General features: G+C 37.0%; 1 protein-coding gene and 1 non-coding gene across 3 annotated transcripts in view; both read right to left on the reverse strand.

Moving 5' to 3' along the window:
* Window positions 1-7,918: 7,918 nt before the first annotated feature.
* ADAD1 (adenosine deaminase domain containing 1) overlaps window positions 7,919-18,177 on the reverse strand; it is a 44,752-nt gene continuing 34,493 nt past the window's right edge. For both annotated transcript variants that reach the window (XM_068990052.1, XM_068990051.1), the window contains exon 11: window positions 7,919-8,032. In XM_068990052.1, coding sequence (XP_068846153.1) covers window positions 7,919-8,032 — 114 coding nt within the window. The remainder of the gene's footprint in view (window positions 8,033-18,177) is intronic.
* On the reverse strand, window positions 11,879-11,989 carry LOC138094214 (U6 spliceosomal RNA). Its single transcript, XR_011146243.1, has one exon. It is a non-coding gene; the product is annotated as a U6 spliceosomal RNA (small nuclear RNA).

The raw sequence follows: 18,177 nt of genomic DNA on the forward strand, positions 1-18,177 counted from the left end.
AGTATCAACGGTGAAAAGCTGAAAGCGTTTCCTCTAAGATTAGGAACAAGACATGCATGCCCATTCCTGCCCCATTTATCAATATCGTATCAGAAATCATAGCCACAATAATCAGAAAAGAAATAAAAATTACCCAAATTAGAAAGGCAGAAGTAAAACTGTCACTGTCTGAAGATAACATGATTCAGTTCAGTTCAGTCACTCAGTTATGTCCGAATCTTTGCGACCCCATGAATTGCAGCACGCCAGGCCTCCCTGTTCATCACCAACTCCTGGAGTTCACTCAGACTCATGTCCATCAAGTCCGTGATGCCATCCAACCATCTTATCCTCGGTCGTCCCCTTCCCCTCCTGCCCCCAATCCCTCCCAGCATCAGAGTCTTTTCCAATGAGTCAACTCTTCGCATGAGGTGGCCAAAATACTGGAGCTTCAGCTTTAGCATCATTCCTTCCAAAGAAATCCCAGGGCTGATCTTCAGAATGGACTGGTTGGATCTCCTTGCAGTCCAAGGGACTCTCCAGAGTCTTCTCCAACACCACAGTTCAAAAGCATCAATTCTTCGGCACTCAGCCTTCTTCACAGTCCAACTCTCACATCCATACATGACCACAGGAAAAACCATAGCCTTGACTAGACGGACCTTAGTCGGGAAAGTAATGTCTCTGCTTTTGAATATACTATCTAGGTTGGTCATAACTTTTCTTCCAAGGAGTAGCGTCTTTTAATTTCATGGCTGCAGTCACCATCTGCAGTGATTTTGGAGCCCAGAAAAATAAAGTCTGACACTGTTTCCACTGTTTCCCCATCTATTTCCCATGAAGTGATGGGACCAGATGCCATGATCTTCGTCTTCTGAATGTTGAGCTTTAAGCCAACTTTTTCGCTCTCCTCTTTCACTTTCATCAAGAGGCTTTTTAGTTCCTCTTCACTTTCTGCCATAAGGGTGGTGTCATCTGCATATCTGAGGTGATTGATATTTCTCCCGGCAATCTTGATTCCAGCTTGTGCTTCTTCCAGTCCAGCATTTCTCATGATATACTCTGCATATAAGCTAAATAAGCAGGGTGACAATATACAGCCTTGATGATACTATATAGTACATCAAAAATCCTAAAGACGCCATTAGAAAACAACTAGAGCTCATCAACGAATTTGATCAAGTTGCAGGATACAAAATTAATATACAGAAATTGGTTATATTTCTACACACAAATAAGAAACAGAAACTAAGGAAATAATACCACTTATCATATAAAAAAGAGTAAAATACCAAGGAATAAACCTACCTAAGGAGGAAGAAGACCTGTATGTGGTAAGCTATAAGACACTGATGAGTGGGGGGAAATATTTGCAAATAGTATGACCCATAGAGGTTAATATGTAAAATAAACAAACTCTTTACAACTCAACATCAAAACAACAACCTGATCAAAAAACGGGCAGAAGACCTGAATAGGTATTTCTCCAAAGAAGATATACAGATGGCCAACAGGCATATGAACAGTTGCTCAACATCGCTAGCCATCTGAAAAATGCAAATCAAAATGACAATGTACTGTCACTTCACACCTGTCAAAATGGCTATCACCAAAAACCACACAAATAGGGACCTTCCCTGGTGGTCCAGTGGTTAAGAATCCACCTGCCAGTGCAGGGGACACAGGTTCCATCTGGGACTATCTCACATGCTGTGGGGCAGCTAAGTCCATGCTTCACAGCTACTGAAGCCCATGCACCCTAGGGCTCATGTTCCACAACAAGAGAAGCCATCACAAGGAGAAGCCCGTGCACTGCAGCAAAGAGTAGGCCTTGCTTGTCACAACTGGAGAAAGCTTTCGCAGAGTAACAGAGACCCAGTGCAGCCAAATAAATAAAGAAGTATTTTTTAAAAAGCACACAGATAATAAACAGTGGTTAGGATGCGGAGAAAAGGGAACTCCCATACACCATTGGTAGGAATGCAAACTGGTGCAGCCACTGGGAAAAAAGTATGGAAGCATGTACCCCAGTATTCATAGCAGCATTATATATAATTGTCAAGATATGGAATCAACCTAAATGTCAATCGACAGATGAATGGATAAAAAAGATGTGAAGTGTACACACACACACACACACAAATAGAATACTCTTTGTGACCCCCATCACTAGGCTTCTCCATCCATGAAATTCTCCGGGCAAGAATACTGGAGTGGGTAGCCATTCCTATTTCCAGGGGATCTTCCTGACCCAGGAATCGAACCCAGGTCTCCTGCAATGCAGGCAGATTCTTTACCATCTGAGCCACCAGAGAAGCCCCAGTAGAATCAGTTCAGTTTAGTCACACGATCATGTCTGACTCTTTGTGACTCCGTGGACTGCAGCACACCAGGCTTCCCTGTCCATCAACAACTCCTGGAGCTTGCTCAAATTCATGTTCATCGAACTGGTGATGCTCTCCAACCATCTCATCCTCTGTCGTCCCCTTCTCCTTCCTTCATTCCTTCCCAGCATCAGGGTCTTTTCTAAGGAGTAAGTTCTTCACATCAGGTGGCCAAAGTATTGGAGTTTCAGCTTCAGCACCAGTCCTTCCAATGAATATTCAGGACTGATTTCCTTTAGAATTGACTGGTTTGATCTCCTTGCAGTCTAAGGGACTGTGGAAGTGTTTTCTTCAGCACCACAGTTCAAAAGGATCAACTCTTTGGTGCTGTTTTCCTTATGGTCCAACTCTCACATCCATGCATGACTACTGGAAAAACCATAGCTTTGACTAGATGGACCTTTGTCAGCAACAATGTCTCTGCTTTTTAATATGCTATTTGTCATAGCTCTTCTTCCAAGGAGCAAGTGCCCTTTAATATCATGGCTGTAGCCAAAAATCTACAGTGATTTTGGAGCCCAAGAACATGAAGCCTGTCATTGTTTCCATTGTTTCCTGATCTATTTGCCATGAAGTGATGGACTGGATGCCATGATCTTCATTTTTTGAATGCTGAGTTTTAAGCCAGCTTTTTCATTCTCCTCTTTCACTTTCGTCAAGAAGCTCTTCAGTTCCTCTTTGCTTTCTGCCCAAAAGGTAGTGTTATCTGCATATCTGAGGTTATTGATATTTCTCCCAGCAATCTTGAGTCCAACTTGTTTCATCCAGTCCAGCATTTCTCATGATGTATTCTTCATATAAATTAATTAAGCAGGGTGACAATATACAGCCTTATTGTACTCCTTTCCCAGTTAGGAACCAGTCTATTGTTCCATGTCCAGTTCTAACTGTTGCTTCTTGACCTGCATACAGGTTTCCCAGGAGGCAGGTAAGGTAGTCTGGTATTTCCATCTGTTTAAGAATTTTTCAAAGTTTGTTGTGATCCACACAGTCAAAGGCTTTAGCATAGTCAATAAAGCAGGAGTTGATGTTTTTCTGGAATTCTCTTGCTTTTTTCTAAGATCCAACAGATGTTGGCAATTTGAGTACTACCCAGCAGTAAAAAACTGAATGCTACTCAGCAATAAAAAAGAATGAAAATGCCATTTACAACAATGTGGATAGACTAGGAGACATGTTTAAAATCATAATGATGCTAAAAAGCACTGTTTGGTCAACTTTAAAGGATGACAGAGAATTAACTAGTTAAAAAACATAAAGAAAGAGAAATAATCCATTCTTTTCTGTACCAACTATACCTCAGTAATCAAATAACTGAGAAGTGGACATTTTTAAAGTCAAAGCATTCCAGGTAATGAGAGAATTTGAGTATAATCTGCAATCCCTAATTAAATAATGGATTTAGACAAGACTCATCGATGACGGCTACATCACAAAAGATAGACAACCCAGAGAGCTTTCTAACAGAAAGCACACAACACTGCCTGTGAAGTATTTTTGCTAAAAAATTAAACCTGAACTTACTGTTTTCTGGAAGTACAGAGGACAGACAAATGTTAAATGATATCATAGAGATAAAAGCAGCAAAAACAAGATTGTGAGAAACTCTACAAAGGACCCAGTTTTTTCAAGAACTAAGTTAAAAGAAAAAAATGAGAAGAAATGTGTAGATTAATAGATATTTAACAAAAATTTAAACTCCAATACGTGGATGTAATTTTGATTCCAACAATGTATATAACATGTATGAGATGGAGAATTACTATTAATTTTTAAGGTACACTAATTGAATTGTGTATTAAAAAGTGTTCATATTTTACAGATACATATCAAAGTATTTCCAGATGAATGTCTGATACCTATTCTAACATAATCTATCTTTAGGAGGTACATATAGAATGAGATTGCCATGCTTTAATAAGCTGGTGTGATGGCTGCTACTTTCTATTTTTGCATCTCTGAAAATTTCCATAATAAGCAAACAAAGAAGACGTTGTGAAACTGTGTTTCAGTGTAGGTCACTTTCCTATAAGAAATCTTTCTCGAACTCCCTCTGCCTACCAAACTGAGAACATCTTCTAGATTCATCTCTCAACATCTTCCATCCTGTGTTCTAAATTCTAGACTCAAACACTGTTAACATTTCCCTTCTAATCTTTGCTTTATCATTTCCAAGTGGAATGCATTCTCTCTCTTTAATTTCAGCCTTCTAAATTTTACCCATCCTTCAATGTTTGCCTCAGATAACAGAACCTTAGAGCTCAAAAGAGGACTTTAACTTAGATGCAATTAGTTTAATGGGTTTTGAGCAACTTTAGAAGTAGAGGTTTAGAAGTCTAGCTTTGCTTTTCCCAACATAACATTTAAAACAAATGAATTTTGCAGAAAATTTTCTTTCTGTATTGAAAAATAGCTTAATCCTGCTCCTGCTGCATAAATGTATTTCATAATTATCAACTTTTTAATAAAAATCTTTGACAAATATCTGCCACAAATATTTTATTGTGCTTACAAATTAAATACTGTGCTCAGAATGCTTATAAACTAAATGTTACTTATGATTTATGTTAGAAAAGAAGCTTGCTTTTCTTCAAGCAAAACATTTTGTACAACCCAATATATATTACAGAGAAAAAACAATAAGCATTTCCACTTTTGATGAACCCTGAAGCCCTTTCTATCAAGCTTCCATCCCTGAACAAAGAATAACAACCACTAGAACCAACTTCACTCTTGCAAAGAAAAAAACCTGAGCTACAAAAGATTAAATAATTTATAACTGTCAGAGTTACAACAGCCAATGTTGGGTTTCACATCTGTATCCTACACTTTCTGCTAAATGACCGCCTTCTACTAAATGTCATCTCCTTTATTCTTTATCTAGCTTATCCCTCTTGAGATACAATGTTTCTCCACTTCAAAATACCATATATAAATTAAGTAGACATAATGTACAGACCACCTGACCTGCCTCTTGAGAAATCTATATGCAGGTCAGGAAGCAAAAGTTAGAACTGGACATGGAACAACAGACTGGTTCCAAATAGGAAAAGGAGTACGTCAAGGCTGGATATTGTCACCGTTTATTTAACTTATATGCAGAGTACATCATGAGAAACACTGGACTGGAAGAAATACAAGATTGCTGGGAGAAATATCAATCACCTCAGATATGCAGATGACACCACCCTTATGGTAGAAAGTGAAGAGGGACTAAAAAGCCTCTTGATGAAAGTGAAAGAGGAGAGTGAAAACTTGGCTTAAAGCTCAACATTCAGAAGACGAAGATCATGGCATCCTGTCCCATCACTTCATGGGAAATAGATGGGGAAACAGTGGAAACAGTGTCAGACTTTATTTTTTTGGCTTCAAAATCACTGCAGATGGTGATTGCAGCCATGAAATTAAAAGACGCCTACTCCTTGGAAGAAAAGTTATGACCGACCTAGATAGCATATTTAAAAGCAGAGACATTACTTTGCCGACTAAGGTCCGTCTAGTCAAGGCTATGGTTTTTCCAGTGGTCATGTATGGATGTGAGAGTTGGACTGTGAAGAAGGCTGAGCGCCGAAGAATTGATGCTTTTGAACTGTGGTGTTGGAGAAGACTCTGGAGGGTCCCTTGGACTGCAAGGAGATCCAACCAGTCCATTCTGAAGGAGATCAGCCCTGGGATTTCTTTGGAAGGAATGATGCTGAAGCTGAAACTCCAGTACTTTGGCCATGAGAAGAACTGACTCATTGGAAAAGACTCTGATGGTGGGAGGGATTGGGGGCAGGAGGAGAAGGGGACGACAGAGGATGAGATGGCTGGATGGCATCACTGACTCGATGGATGTGAGTCTGAGTGAATTCTGGGAGTTGGTGATGGACAGGGAGGCCTGGCGTGCTGCAATTCATGGGGTCGCAAAGAGTCGGACATGACTGAGTGACTGAACTGAACTGAATGTACAGAGACACTCAGTGATCACTTGAAGAAATCAGTGGTCCTTACTGGATCCTGTCTGTAAAATAGCTGGGTATATATTTTACCTAACCCTTAAAATTAAAAATTTTTCTCGAGGAAATAAATTGTCTAACATGATCTTTCACTTTTAGGCAAAAGTTAACCATTTTGAGCTTTTCCTAATTTAGACAAAAGCAAAATATCCACAAATGTGAAGAGCCAAGAAAAGATGAAACATGCTGTATATTCACAGGAAATTTACTATCAAAGAGAGGTTAAAGTAATAGAAATAAAGGCTGTAAATTAGCTGTGGAAGGAATCAACCCAGACAAGAAACTGAAAAGACTTAACAAGGAAATACCAATTCAGAAAAAAAAAAACCTACTAAATATCATCTATTTGATGGAAATTAAACTTATTATTCATAATAATATATGTATGCTGACATAAAATTGCAAATATTTGATCATTTACCTACCCTCTCCCCCAAAATGGCAATTTCACATGATTCAACCTATTAATAAATATAGAATCTAGTCTACTGAAAGACATGTATGTCTTTCCATCCAGGATGACTTCAATGTTCATCAACTAAGCTCAATTATACTTTTAGAATAGACAAAAAACAAACCCCCAAACTAAAAAACAACAACAACAACAAAGACCCTACATTAATCTTATCAGAAATTATAACAGTTCATCTTGGCTAGAGTTGGAGTGAGACCTAGTAATTTAATAAAGATCCAAGCTAAGAGGAACAAAGTCTTGAGAGTCAATGTTTAATCCATCTGTGATTTAATCTAAGGAAGAGATTTTAAGAGAACAAACTCAATTTTACTAAATATATATATCCTAACCAAGAGTAACTAAACTTTCTCTTTTCATCTAGCTGTATAAACAAATATAAGGCTAAACAATATTTTATTGACCTATTATTAGAAATTCTTACTAATCTAAATTATAAAGAATAACATTTGAACGGATTTTACAGAGACCTGAAAATAGGTAATCTTAAAACATTTATAATAATCCTTTACTAATCAGAATAACTTATCAAAGTACCCCCAACATGGTTAACATTTCTCTGAATTTTTATGTTCAATTTGAATTCATAAATTTTTCTGACATGAGAAATGATGTTTTAATTACTATTTTTTACTATGATTATTGGCAAATATTAGACATTCAAATGTCTGTTGCTTTAATCAACAAATGAGTAAGAATTGCTATTTGTATTCTTGGATTCCAATTTTTAATTAAAAAAATTTTTGAGTGAGACACCAGGACACAGTGAATATCTTTGCTGAACAAGTAACTTTAAAGTACAAAATTAAAAGAAATTGTCTTTTAAATTACAAAATGGTAATGGCTTTGTAATGTCTATAAAAAATACAAAATAGCTACATAATGAAGCAGGTAATTATTTAAAAAAAAAGTTCAAATGTTTCAACGTAAATTGACATAAATATTTACGAATTTTCAGCAATCTCTGAACACTGCTATAGCAAGACTGATTTTGAAAGCTGAAAACCACCAATATTAAAAAAAATTTTTTTAGTAGTCAAAGCACACACAAAAAAGAATTTTAATATGACAATGGATTGCTTAATTCACATACTAAATTGCTCTATACAGGGAGATTTCACAATCCAGGAGCCATAGCCATGTTGCTGCAAGTAGGATTTCAACAAAGTTTTAGCTTCTTGATAGGATCCAGACATACGCTACAGAAAGAAAAAATAGTAAATTATAGAATATAGGCAGAATTTGGCTTATGAAAAGTAATTAATTAGCCTTAATCATCTTTCTTTAGTTTAACATAAACATTACAAAAAATCTTTCTGCATTTCCATTTCCTTCAGTAGTGTTTCTGAAACTAAAAATTCTCCTTCTCAACACTCCTAAGATAATTTTCCTTCTTTTTTAATATTTGTAATTAAAAGAGTAATGATACTCATTACAGAAAACTTGAAAAAGAATATACAAAAAGTAAAAAAAACTCACTTATAATTCTCAAACTATAGATAACTAGAACTAATATTTTGGCTTATTTCCTTTTACTTTTTAAATAAATAAACATACTGATAAACTTTAAAAAAGAAAAACCAGCTTTATTTAGGTATAATTTGTATACCATAAATTCACTCACTGGTAAATTCACCAATTGGTAAATTTACCCACTACATGTAAGTGTTCAGTTTGATGTGGGTATTTTTATGAAATTGATATAGGTGTGCAACCATCACAGTCCAGTTTTAAAATAACTTCATTACATGCAAAAAGTTCCACTGTGCTCATATACAGTCAATCTGTACTTGTAAGCCCCAGTCTCAGGCAATTATGAATCTACTTTGTCTCCAGAATTTTGCTTTTCGTAGAAATTCCATAGAGAGTGATTAACACAGCATGTACTCTTCTGTGTCAGGTTTCTTTAAATTAGCATACCATTTTCAGATTCATTCCTGTTGTCTGATGCATCAGTTTGTTCTTTATTGCTGATTGGTATTCCATCAAATAGATAGATCACACTGCTTATGCAGTCACCAGTTGATGAACATTTGTGTTGTTTCCAGGGCTTGGCTACTATAAATAATGATGCTGTAAACATTTATGTACCAGTCTTTGGTGGATATAAGTTTTTGCTTCTCTTTTCAGTGGGAGTACTGGATCACATGGTAAGTATACAAAACAAACTGCCAAACTGTTTTCCAAAGTATTTTAAAACCTTTTACATTCCCATCAGCAGTGAAAGAGGTTTCTAGTTTCTCCACAACAACATGCAGTACAGCCAGACTTTTGGATTTTAGTAGGCGTGAAGTGGTATCTCACTGTGGTTTGGTTTTGCATTTCTCTAATGACTAATCAGGATGAGCACCTTTATATGTGTATTAGCCATTCACATATATTCTTTGCCACTTGGAAAAGTTGAATGGTTTGTCCACTTAATGATTTGTAAGAGTTCTTTATTCTAGATCCAAGACCTTTGTCAAATGTATGATTTTAAGTATTTCCTTCCATTCTGTGGCTTGTATTTTCATTTTCTTAATGATGACTTTTGAAATGCAAGTTTTAAATTCTGGACTCCATCAATTTTTTCTTTTATGGATTACATGTTTGATGCCATATCTAAGAAAAATTTGCCAATGCAGGAAGACAAATTTTGTTGTTGTTCAGTTGCTAAGTTGTGTCCGACTCTTTGTGACCCCATGGACAACAGCACGCCAGCCTCCTCTGTCCTTTACTACCTTCCGAAGTTTGCCCAAACTTATGTCCATTGAGTCAGTGATGCCATCTAACCATTTCATCCTCTGCTGCTCCCCTCTCCTTTTGCTTTGAATCTTTCCCAGCATCAGAGTCTTTTCCAATGAGTCGGCTCTTCACATCAGGTGGCCAAAGTATTGGGGCTTCAGCATCAGCCCATCTAATAAATATTCAGGGTTGATTTCCTTTAGGATTGACTGTTTTGATCTTGCTCTCCAAGGGACTCTCAAAAGTCTTCTCCTGCACCACAATTTAAAAGCATCAATTCTTTGATGCCTAGCCTTCTTTACGGTCCAACTCTCCCAGCTGTACATGACTACTACATGTACCTGTAGTTTGTACATGGTTTATACATGTACAAACCATAGCTTTGACTATATGGACCTCTGTTGGCAAAGTGACATCTCTGCTTTTTAACACATTGTCTAGGTTTGTCATAGCTTTCCTTCCATGGAGCAAGTGACTTATAAGTTCATGGTTGCAGTCATTTTGGAGTAATTTTGGAGCCCAAGAAAATAAAATATTTCCCCACATTTTCTTTGCAAGTTGTATAGTTTTTGTATAACTGATGTAAGTCTAGGTTAATGTGTTCTCAAATACCCAACTGTTCTATTACCATTTGTTAAAAAGACCGTCCTCTCTTCCACTAAATTCCCTTGACACCTCTGCACAAAATCAATTAATTGTAAGTGTGTGGGTTTATCTCTGGCCTCTTACTCTGTTTATTGATCTTTATGTCTATTGCTAAATCAATACATTTTCTTGATTACTGTGGCTTTATGTTAAATTGTGGAACCTAGGTAGGTTAACTCTACCATTTTGCTTAAAAATTGTTTTGGTTCTATGTCCTTTGGCTTTATATATCAATTCTATAATCAGCTTGTCAACTTCTATACAAAAGCTTACTGAGATTTTGATAAGAGCTTGCCTCGAATCAACAGATTATTCAGGAGAGAACTGCCATTCTAAAAATAGAGTTTTCCAATCTATGAAATGGTACATTTCTCATTTAGGTCTTTACAAGTTTGTCTCAGCAATGTTTCATTATTTTTCATGTACAGGTCTTATAGTTCTTTTGTTAAATTTATTCCTAATATTTTGTACTCTCTTATGGAAAAAACTATTTTTTCCAGTTTAATTTTAGAGTGTTCATTCTTAACATATAGATATACAATTTATTCTTCTATGTTGTTCTTATACTGCGTGCTAAATTCACACATGATATAGCTGTTTGTTTTTGGTAGATTCCATAGGATATTTTACATACAAGATCATTTAGGAATAAGGACAGTTTTTCTACTTCCTTTCCAGTTTGGATGCCTTTTCTTTCTTTCTCTTGCCTTACTGCATTGGCTAGAACCTACAGATCAATGTTGACTAGAAGTGGTGAGAGCACTCTTGGGGCAAAGGGAAAGAGTATTCAGCCTTCAGCATTGTCATGTAAACTGCAGATTTTCACTGATGGCCTTTATCTAGTAGAGCAAGTTCTATTTCTTATTTGTTCAGTGTTTCTACTGTGAATAGGTGTCAAATTTTGTCAAATGCATTATGTACATCTATTGAGACAAACAAACAGGTTTTGAATTTAAAAATATTCACATAATATATCAAATGATTTTCTGGTGTTAAATCACCCTTGCATTCCTGGAATAAACCTCCTTTGTATATAATCGTTTCTGTATGTTGCTGGATTTGGTTTGTCAATATCTTATGAAGAATTTCTACATTTATGTTCCTAAGAGATTCTGATTTATAGTTTTCACTTATAATGTTTCTGCCCACTTCTGGTATCAGGGTTTTTAAAATTGCCTTATAAAATGAGTTGGGAAGCACTCGCTGCTCCTTTACTCTGTTAAATACTTTTTGTATGATTTATGTTAATCTTTGCTTCTACATTTGATAAAATTCACAAGTGAATTCATAACTGCACTTTCACTTTTCTTTAAAGAATTTTAATTAATAATTGAATTTCTTTATATTAGTTCAATTTAGATGTTCTCTTAGTCAAGTTTTGTAATTTGTCTTTCTAGGAATGTGCCCATTTCATCTAACTTGTCTAATCTGTTGACAAAAGTTGTTTGTAATATTTCCTTATAATTTTTTTAGCTCTTTGGGCTCTTCAGTGATGACCCTTCTTTCCGTCAAGATTTTGATCATTTATGCTATCTCTTATTTCTCAGTCTTAAGGATTATCAACTGTGCTGATTTTTCTCAATGAAACAACTTTTGAGTTCATTGATTTTTCTGTTTATTTTCCTGTTTTGTTTTTACCTAACTTCCAACCTATCCTATATTATTTCATCTCTTTTTAAAATACTTAACACTTCATGAATTAGCATGTCATCCTTACACAGGGGCCATGTATGTTAGTCTTCTCTGTATCATTTCAATTTTAGTATATGTGTTGTCAAAGCAAGCACTCTTATTTTTTTAAAAATATACTCTTCTAACTTCTAACTTCTTTTAGGTAGAAGCTTAAATAACTGATTTTTATGGTTCTCTTCCTTTCTAATATAAGCACTTAAGGCTATGTATTTCTAAACCCTTCTTATATTCATTTTTATCCTTGTTGATTTCTAATTTAATTGTACAGTAGTTACAGCATACATTTTATGATTTCAACACTTTTAAACTTATTGGAACTTGCTTTATGGCCTACATGGTCTGTAGTGGAGAATGCTCCATGTGTATTTGAAAAGAAGGTATATTCTGCTGTTGTGCGGAAAATAGTGTTTGGTTTGGTTGGACTGCAGTATTATTCAAGCCTTCTATATTCTTACTGATTTTCTCTCTAGTTGTACTATCAATTACTAAGACAAGAATATTAACTAAAACCTCCAACTATAACTGCAGAGGGTAAAGTGTCTGCGTGCAATGTAGGAGACCTGGGTTTGATCCCTGGGTCAGAAATGATCCCCTGGAGAAGGAAATGGCAACCCACTCCAGTACTCTTGCCTGGAAAATCCCATGGACACAGAAGCTTGGTAGACTACAGTCCATGGGATCACAACGAGTCGGACACGACTGAGCAACTTCACTCCAACTATAACTGCAGAACTGTCCATTTAACCTTTAAATGCTAACAGGTTTTGCTTATACATTTGAAGTTCCACTGTTTTACCCATATAGCAATATCTACCTGTTGTTTATGAACAACATTTGGAAAAACAATAGTGTATTTTTACCACTAAAACGTTTCTCTGTTTCTCGTATTATTTTTCATCTTGATGTGTGTTTGACATTAATATACACACTCCAGCTAATTTATTGCTATTGTTTGCATGGTATGTCATTTTTTCATCCTTTATTTTCAATCTACTTGTATTTTTTAATGTAACATGTCTCTTGCAGAGACCATATAGCTGGATTTTGCATTTTGCCTGATATGACAATCTCTGTCTTTTCTAGGACATTTTGTTGTTGTTCAGTGCCTAAATCGTGTCCAGTTCTTTACAACCCCATGAACTGAAGCACTGCCAGACTTCCCTGTCCTTCAATATCTCATGGAGCTTGCTCAAATTCATGTCCATCGAGTCCGTGATGCCGTCCAACAATCTCATCCTCTGGCACCCCGTTCTCCTCCTGCCCTCCATCTTTCCCAGCAACAGGGTCTTTTCCAGTGAGTCAGCTCTTCGTATCAGATGGCCAAGGGATTGGAGCTTCAGCCTCAGCATCAGTCTTTCTAATGAATATTCAGGGTTGATTTCCTTCAGGACTGACTGGTTTGATTTCCTTGCAATCCAAGAGACTCTCAAGAGTTTCTAACATCACAGATTAAAAGCATCAATTCTTCAGTGCTCAGCCTTATGTCCAGCTCTCATATCCATACATGACTACTGGAAAAACCACAGTTTTGACTATATAGAATTTTCTCAGCAAAGTGATGTCTCTGCTTTGTATTATGTTATATAGGTTTGTCCTTTCTTCCAAGGAGCAAGTGTCTTTTAATTTCATGGCTGCAGTCACCATCTGCAGTGATTTCGGAGCCCAAGAAAATAAAGCCTGTCACTGTTTCCATTGTTTCCCCATCTATTCACCATGAAGAGATGGGACCGGATGCCATGATCTTAGCTTTTTGAATGCTGACTTTTAAGCCAGCTTTTTTACTCTCCTCTTTCATCCACATCAGGAGGCTCTTTAGTTCCTTTTCACTTTCTGCCATTAGACTGGTATCATCTGCATATCTGAGGTTGTTGATATGCAGTTATCTCTCAGCAATCTTAATTCCAGCTGGTAAGTCATCCAGCCTGGCATTTCTCATGATGTAGTCTGTGTATCAGTTAAATAAACAGGGTGGCAATATACAGCCTTGACCTACTCCTTTCCCAATTTTGAACCAACCCATTGTTCCATGTCCAGTTCTAACTGCTGTTTCTTGACCTGCATACAGATTTCTCAGTAGGAGGGTAAGATGGTCTGGTACTGCCATCTCTTTAAGAATTTTCCAATTTGTTGTGATGCACACGGTCAAAGGCTTTAGTGTAATCAATGAGGCAGAAGTGGATGTTTTTCTGGGATTCTTTTACTTTTTCTTTAACATCATCATATTTTAGGATTTGAAATAGTCAGCTGGAATTCCATCACCTCCACTAGCTTTGTTCATCATAATGCTTCCTAAGACACCCCCCCCCCCCCGCCGCCCCGGAATTCACACTCTAGAATGTCTGGCCCTCGAAGAGTGACCACACTATCATGGTTATCTGGGTCATTCAGACCTTTTTCATATAGTTCTTCTGTGTATTTTTCCCACCTCTTCTTAATCTCTTCTGCTTCTCTTAGATCTTTCCCATTTCTGTCCTTTATTGTGTCCATCCTTGCATGAGATGTTCCCTTAGTATCTAAAATTTTCTTGAAGAGATCTCTAGTCTTTCAAATTCTATTGTTTCCTTTTTTTTTTCTTGCATTGTTCACCGAAGAAGTCTTTCTTATCTCTCCTTGCTATTCTCTGGAACTCTGCACTCAGCTAGGTATATCGTTCCCTTTCTCCCTTGCCTTTCACTTGTCTTCTTTCCTCAGCTGTTTGTTAAGCCTCATTAGATAACTTCACTTTCTTGCAGTTCTTTTCCTTTGGGATGGTTTTGGTCACTGCCTCCTGTACAATGTTACGAACATCCATCCACAGTTCTTTAGGCACTCTGTCAGATTTAATCCCTTGAATCAGTCACTTCCACTGTATAATCATAAGTGAAAGTGAAGTCGCTCAGTCGTGTCCGACTCTTTGCAACCCCATGGACTGTAGCCTACCAGGCTCCTCCGACCATGGGATTCTCCAGGCAAGAATACTGGAGTGGGTTGCCATTTCCTTCTCCAGGGGATCTTCCCAACCCAGGGATCGAACCCAGGGTCGAACCCGGGTCTCCCGCATTGGAGGCAGACGCTTTAACATCTGAGGCACCAGGGAAGCCTGATGTATAATCATAAGGTATTTGATTTAGGTCATACCTAATGACTGAGTGGTTTTCCCTACTTTTTTCAATTTGAGTCTGAATTTTGCAATAAGGAGCTCACAATCTGAGCCACAGTCAGTTCTAGGTCCTGTATATGCTGACTGTGTGGAGCTTCTCCATCTTTGGCTCCAAAGAATATAATCAATTTGATTTCAGTATTGACCACACGTGTAATCATCTCTTGTGTTATTGGAAGAGGGTGTTTTTTATGACCAGTGTGTTCTCTTGGGAAAACTCTGTTAGTGTTTGCCCTGCTTCATTTTATACTCCAAGACCAAACATGTCTGTCACTCCAGGTATCTCCTGAGTTCCTACTTTTGCATTCTCATCCCCTATGATGAAAAGGACATCTTTTCTTGGTGTTAGTTCTAGAAGGTTTTGTAGGTCTTCATAGAAACATTCAACTTCAGCTTCTTCAGCATTAGTGGTTGGGGCATAGACTTGGATTACTGTGATGTAGAGTGGTTTGCCTTAGAAACAAACTGAGATCATTCTGTCATTTTCGAGGTTTTAGAATATTCAAATTTAATGTTTTAATAATTATTGATAAGTGGATTTATGTCTGCCATTTCATTACTTATTTTCCAAGTCCTGTGTCTTTTATTTATTTGCTGCTTTACTGCCTTCTAGTCTTTTTAAAAATACATTTTTTAGGACAGTATTTTAATTCCTCTGCTGATATTTTAGCAATAGCTTTCAAGTTATTGCTTTCATGACTACTTCAGGAATTACAATATGCTTCTTTTTCTTACCATAGTTTACTTCAGATTGATACTGACATAATCCTGGTAATGCACAGAAACTCAAGATTTTCTCTTTGTCTTAATCAGCTTGCCTGTAATGTATCTAGATGTGAATCTTTTTTTTTCCTTGGGATTTTGTGAGCATCTTGGGTCTGCTAATGTTTTTCATGAAATATGGAAATTTTTTTCAGTAATTTCTTCAAATATTTTTGTTGATCCTTTTCTCTTTTTCTCTAGAATTTCTAGTAAACATAAGTTGGTACACTTAATATTGTTCCACAAATCTCTGAAGTTCTGTAAAATTTTCTTTTATTTGCTTCATCTGCCCTTTAAAATTATTTTGATTTATCTTCAAAGCCCACTGATATTTTTCTGCAATCTCACACGTACTGTTGAGTCCATCTAGAGAATTATTCATTTCACTTATTATTTATTGTTTCAGTCCTAGAATATTCATCTGGGTCTTTTTCTGAATTTTGAGTTTTTTTGACTTTTGCCTTTTCTTTTGAGCTTCTATTTCTCTGCTGAGATTACCTGTTTACTGAAACATTGCTACCCTTTCATTTAATAACTTGAACATATTTATAACAGTTGCTTTGAAGACTTTGCTGTATTCAAAATTGGAATCCTCTCAAAACCAGTTTCTTTTCTAAGTATAGACTTTATTTTACTTTCCTGCTTTTACATACCCCATAATTTTGGGGTGAAAGAGACTTTTTGGATAATATATTATAGTAACTCTGGATTCTATTTTTCTATAAGGTTTTGTTTTTGTTTTCTGCATGTTGAAATAGTAAGCTGTTTTCACCTATGGTGTGTACTGTCTCTTTCCAGTTTCTGTTTTAGCCTGGTTTCCTAGTAGTTACCATGTATCTGCAAAGCTTCAGCTCAGTTCAGTCACTCAGTCGTGTCCTACTCTGCGACCCTATGAACTGCAGCACGCCAGGCCTCCCTATCCATCACCAACTCCCGGAGTTCACTCAAACTCATGTCCATCGAGTCAGTGATGCCATCCAGCCATCTCATCCTCTGTTGCCCCCTTCTCCTCCTGCCCCCAATCTTTCCCAGCATCACGGTCTTTTCCAATGAGTCAGCTCTTCACATCAGGTGGCCAAAGTACTGGAGTTTCAGGTTCAGCATCAGTCATTCCAATGAACACCCAGGACTGATCTCCTTTAGGATGGTCTGGTTGGATCTCCTTGCAGTCCAAGGGACTCTCAAGAGTCTTCTCTACCCCTCTGGATCATCTCAGTGCACCAGGCCCAAGCATCCAGTATCATGCATTGAACCTGGACTGGCTATTCATTTCATATATGATATTATACATGTTTCAATGCCATTCTCCCAAATCTAATTAACCTCCAATTAAAATAAATTTATATATATATAAAAAGTCTTCTCCAACAGCACAGTTCAAAAGCATCAATTCTTCAGCGCTCATCTTTCTTTACAGTCCAACTCTCACATCCATACATGACCACTGGAAAAACCATAGCCTTGACTAGATGGACTTTTGTTGGCAAAGTAATGTCTCTTCTTTTTAATATGCTGTCTAGGTTGGTCAAAATTTTCCTTCTGAGGAGTAAGCATCTTTCAATTTCATGGCTGCAATGACCATCTGCAGTGATTTTGGAGCCCAGAAAAATAAAGTCTGACACTGTTTCCACTGTTTCTCCGTCTATTTTCCATGAAGTGATGGGACCAGATGCCATGATCTTCGTTTTCTGAATGTTGAGCTTTCAGCCAACTTTTTTACTCTCCTCTTTCACTTTCATCAAGAGGCTCTTTAGTTCTTCTTCACTTTCTGCCATAAGGGTGGTGTCATCTGCATATCTGAGGTTATTGATATTTCTCCCAGCAATCTTGATTCCAGCTTGTGCTTCCTCCAGCCCAGCCTTTCTCATGATGTACTCTGCATAGAAGTTAAATAAGCAGGGTGAAAATATACAGCCTTGACGTACTCCTTTTCCTATTTGGAACCAGTCTGTTGTTCCATGTCCAGTTCTAACTGCTGTTTTCTGACCTGCATACAGGTTTCTCAAGAAGCAAGTCAGGTGGTCTGGTATTCCCATCTCTTTCAGAATTTTCCACAGTTTATTGTGATAAACTGCAAATAAGTGAGAAGCAAATGATTTGCTTAGTGAGAAGCAAATGACTTCAGCAGGCATTACACTCAACACCTTAAACTTTTAAGACTTCTACCTTCTTCTGATCAATTAATTTGGGGAGGGATGGGTGGTACAGTGTATTTAATATTGCAGGCAGTTCTATTTCACACTTTTAACTCTTCTGGGTTCTCTTGAGTCTCATTTGCACCTGAGTGTAATTTACTGGTCACCCAAGGATATATAGAGAATTTCTTTCAACTCTTCCATGGCTCTTTCATTTCCAATATCTACCTGTTATACTCTTTTGTAT

The sequence above is a fragment of the Capricornis sumatraensis genome, chromosome 17 (assembly GCF_032405125.1).
Source record: "Capricornis sumatraensis isolate serow.1 chromosome 17, serow.2, whole genome shotgun sequence".
Classification (NCBI taxonomy): Eukaryota; Metazoa; Chordata; class Mammalia; order Artiodactyla; family Bovidae; genus Capricornis; species Capricornis sumatraensis.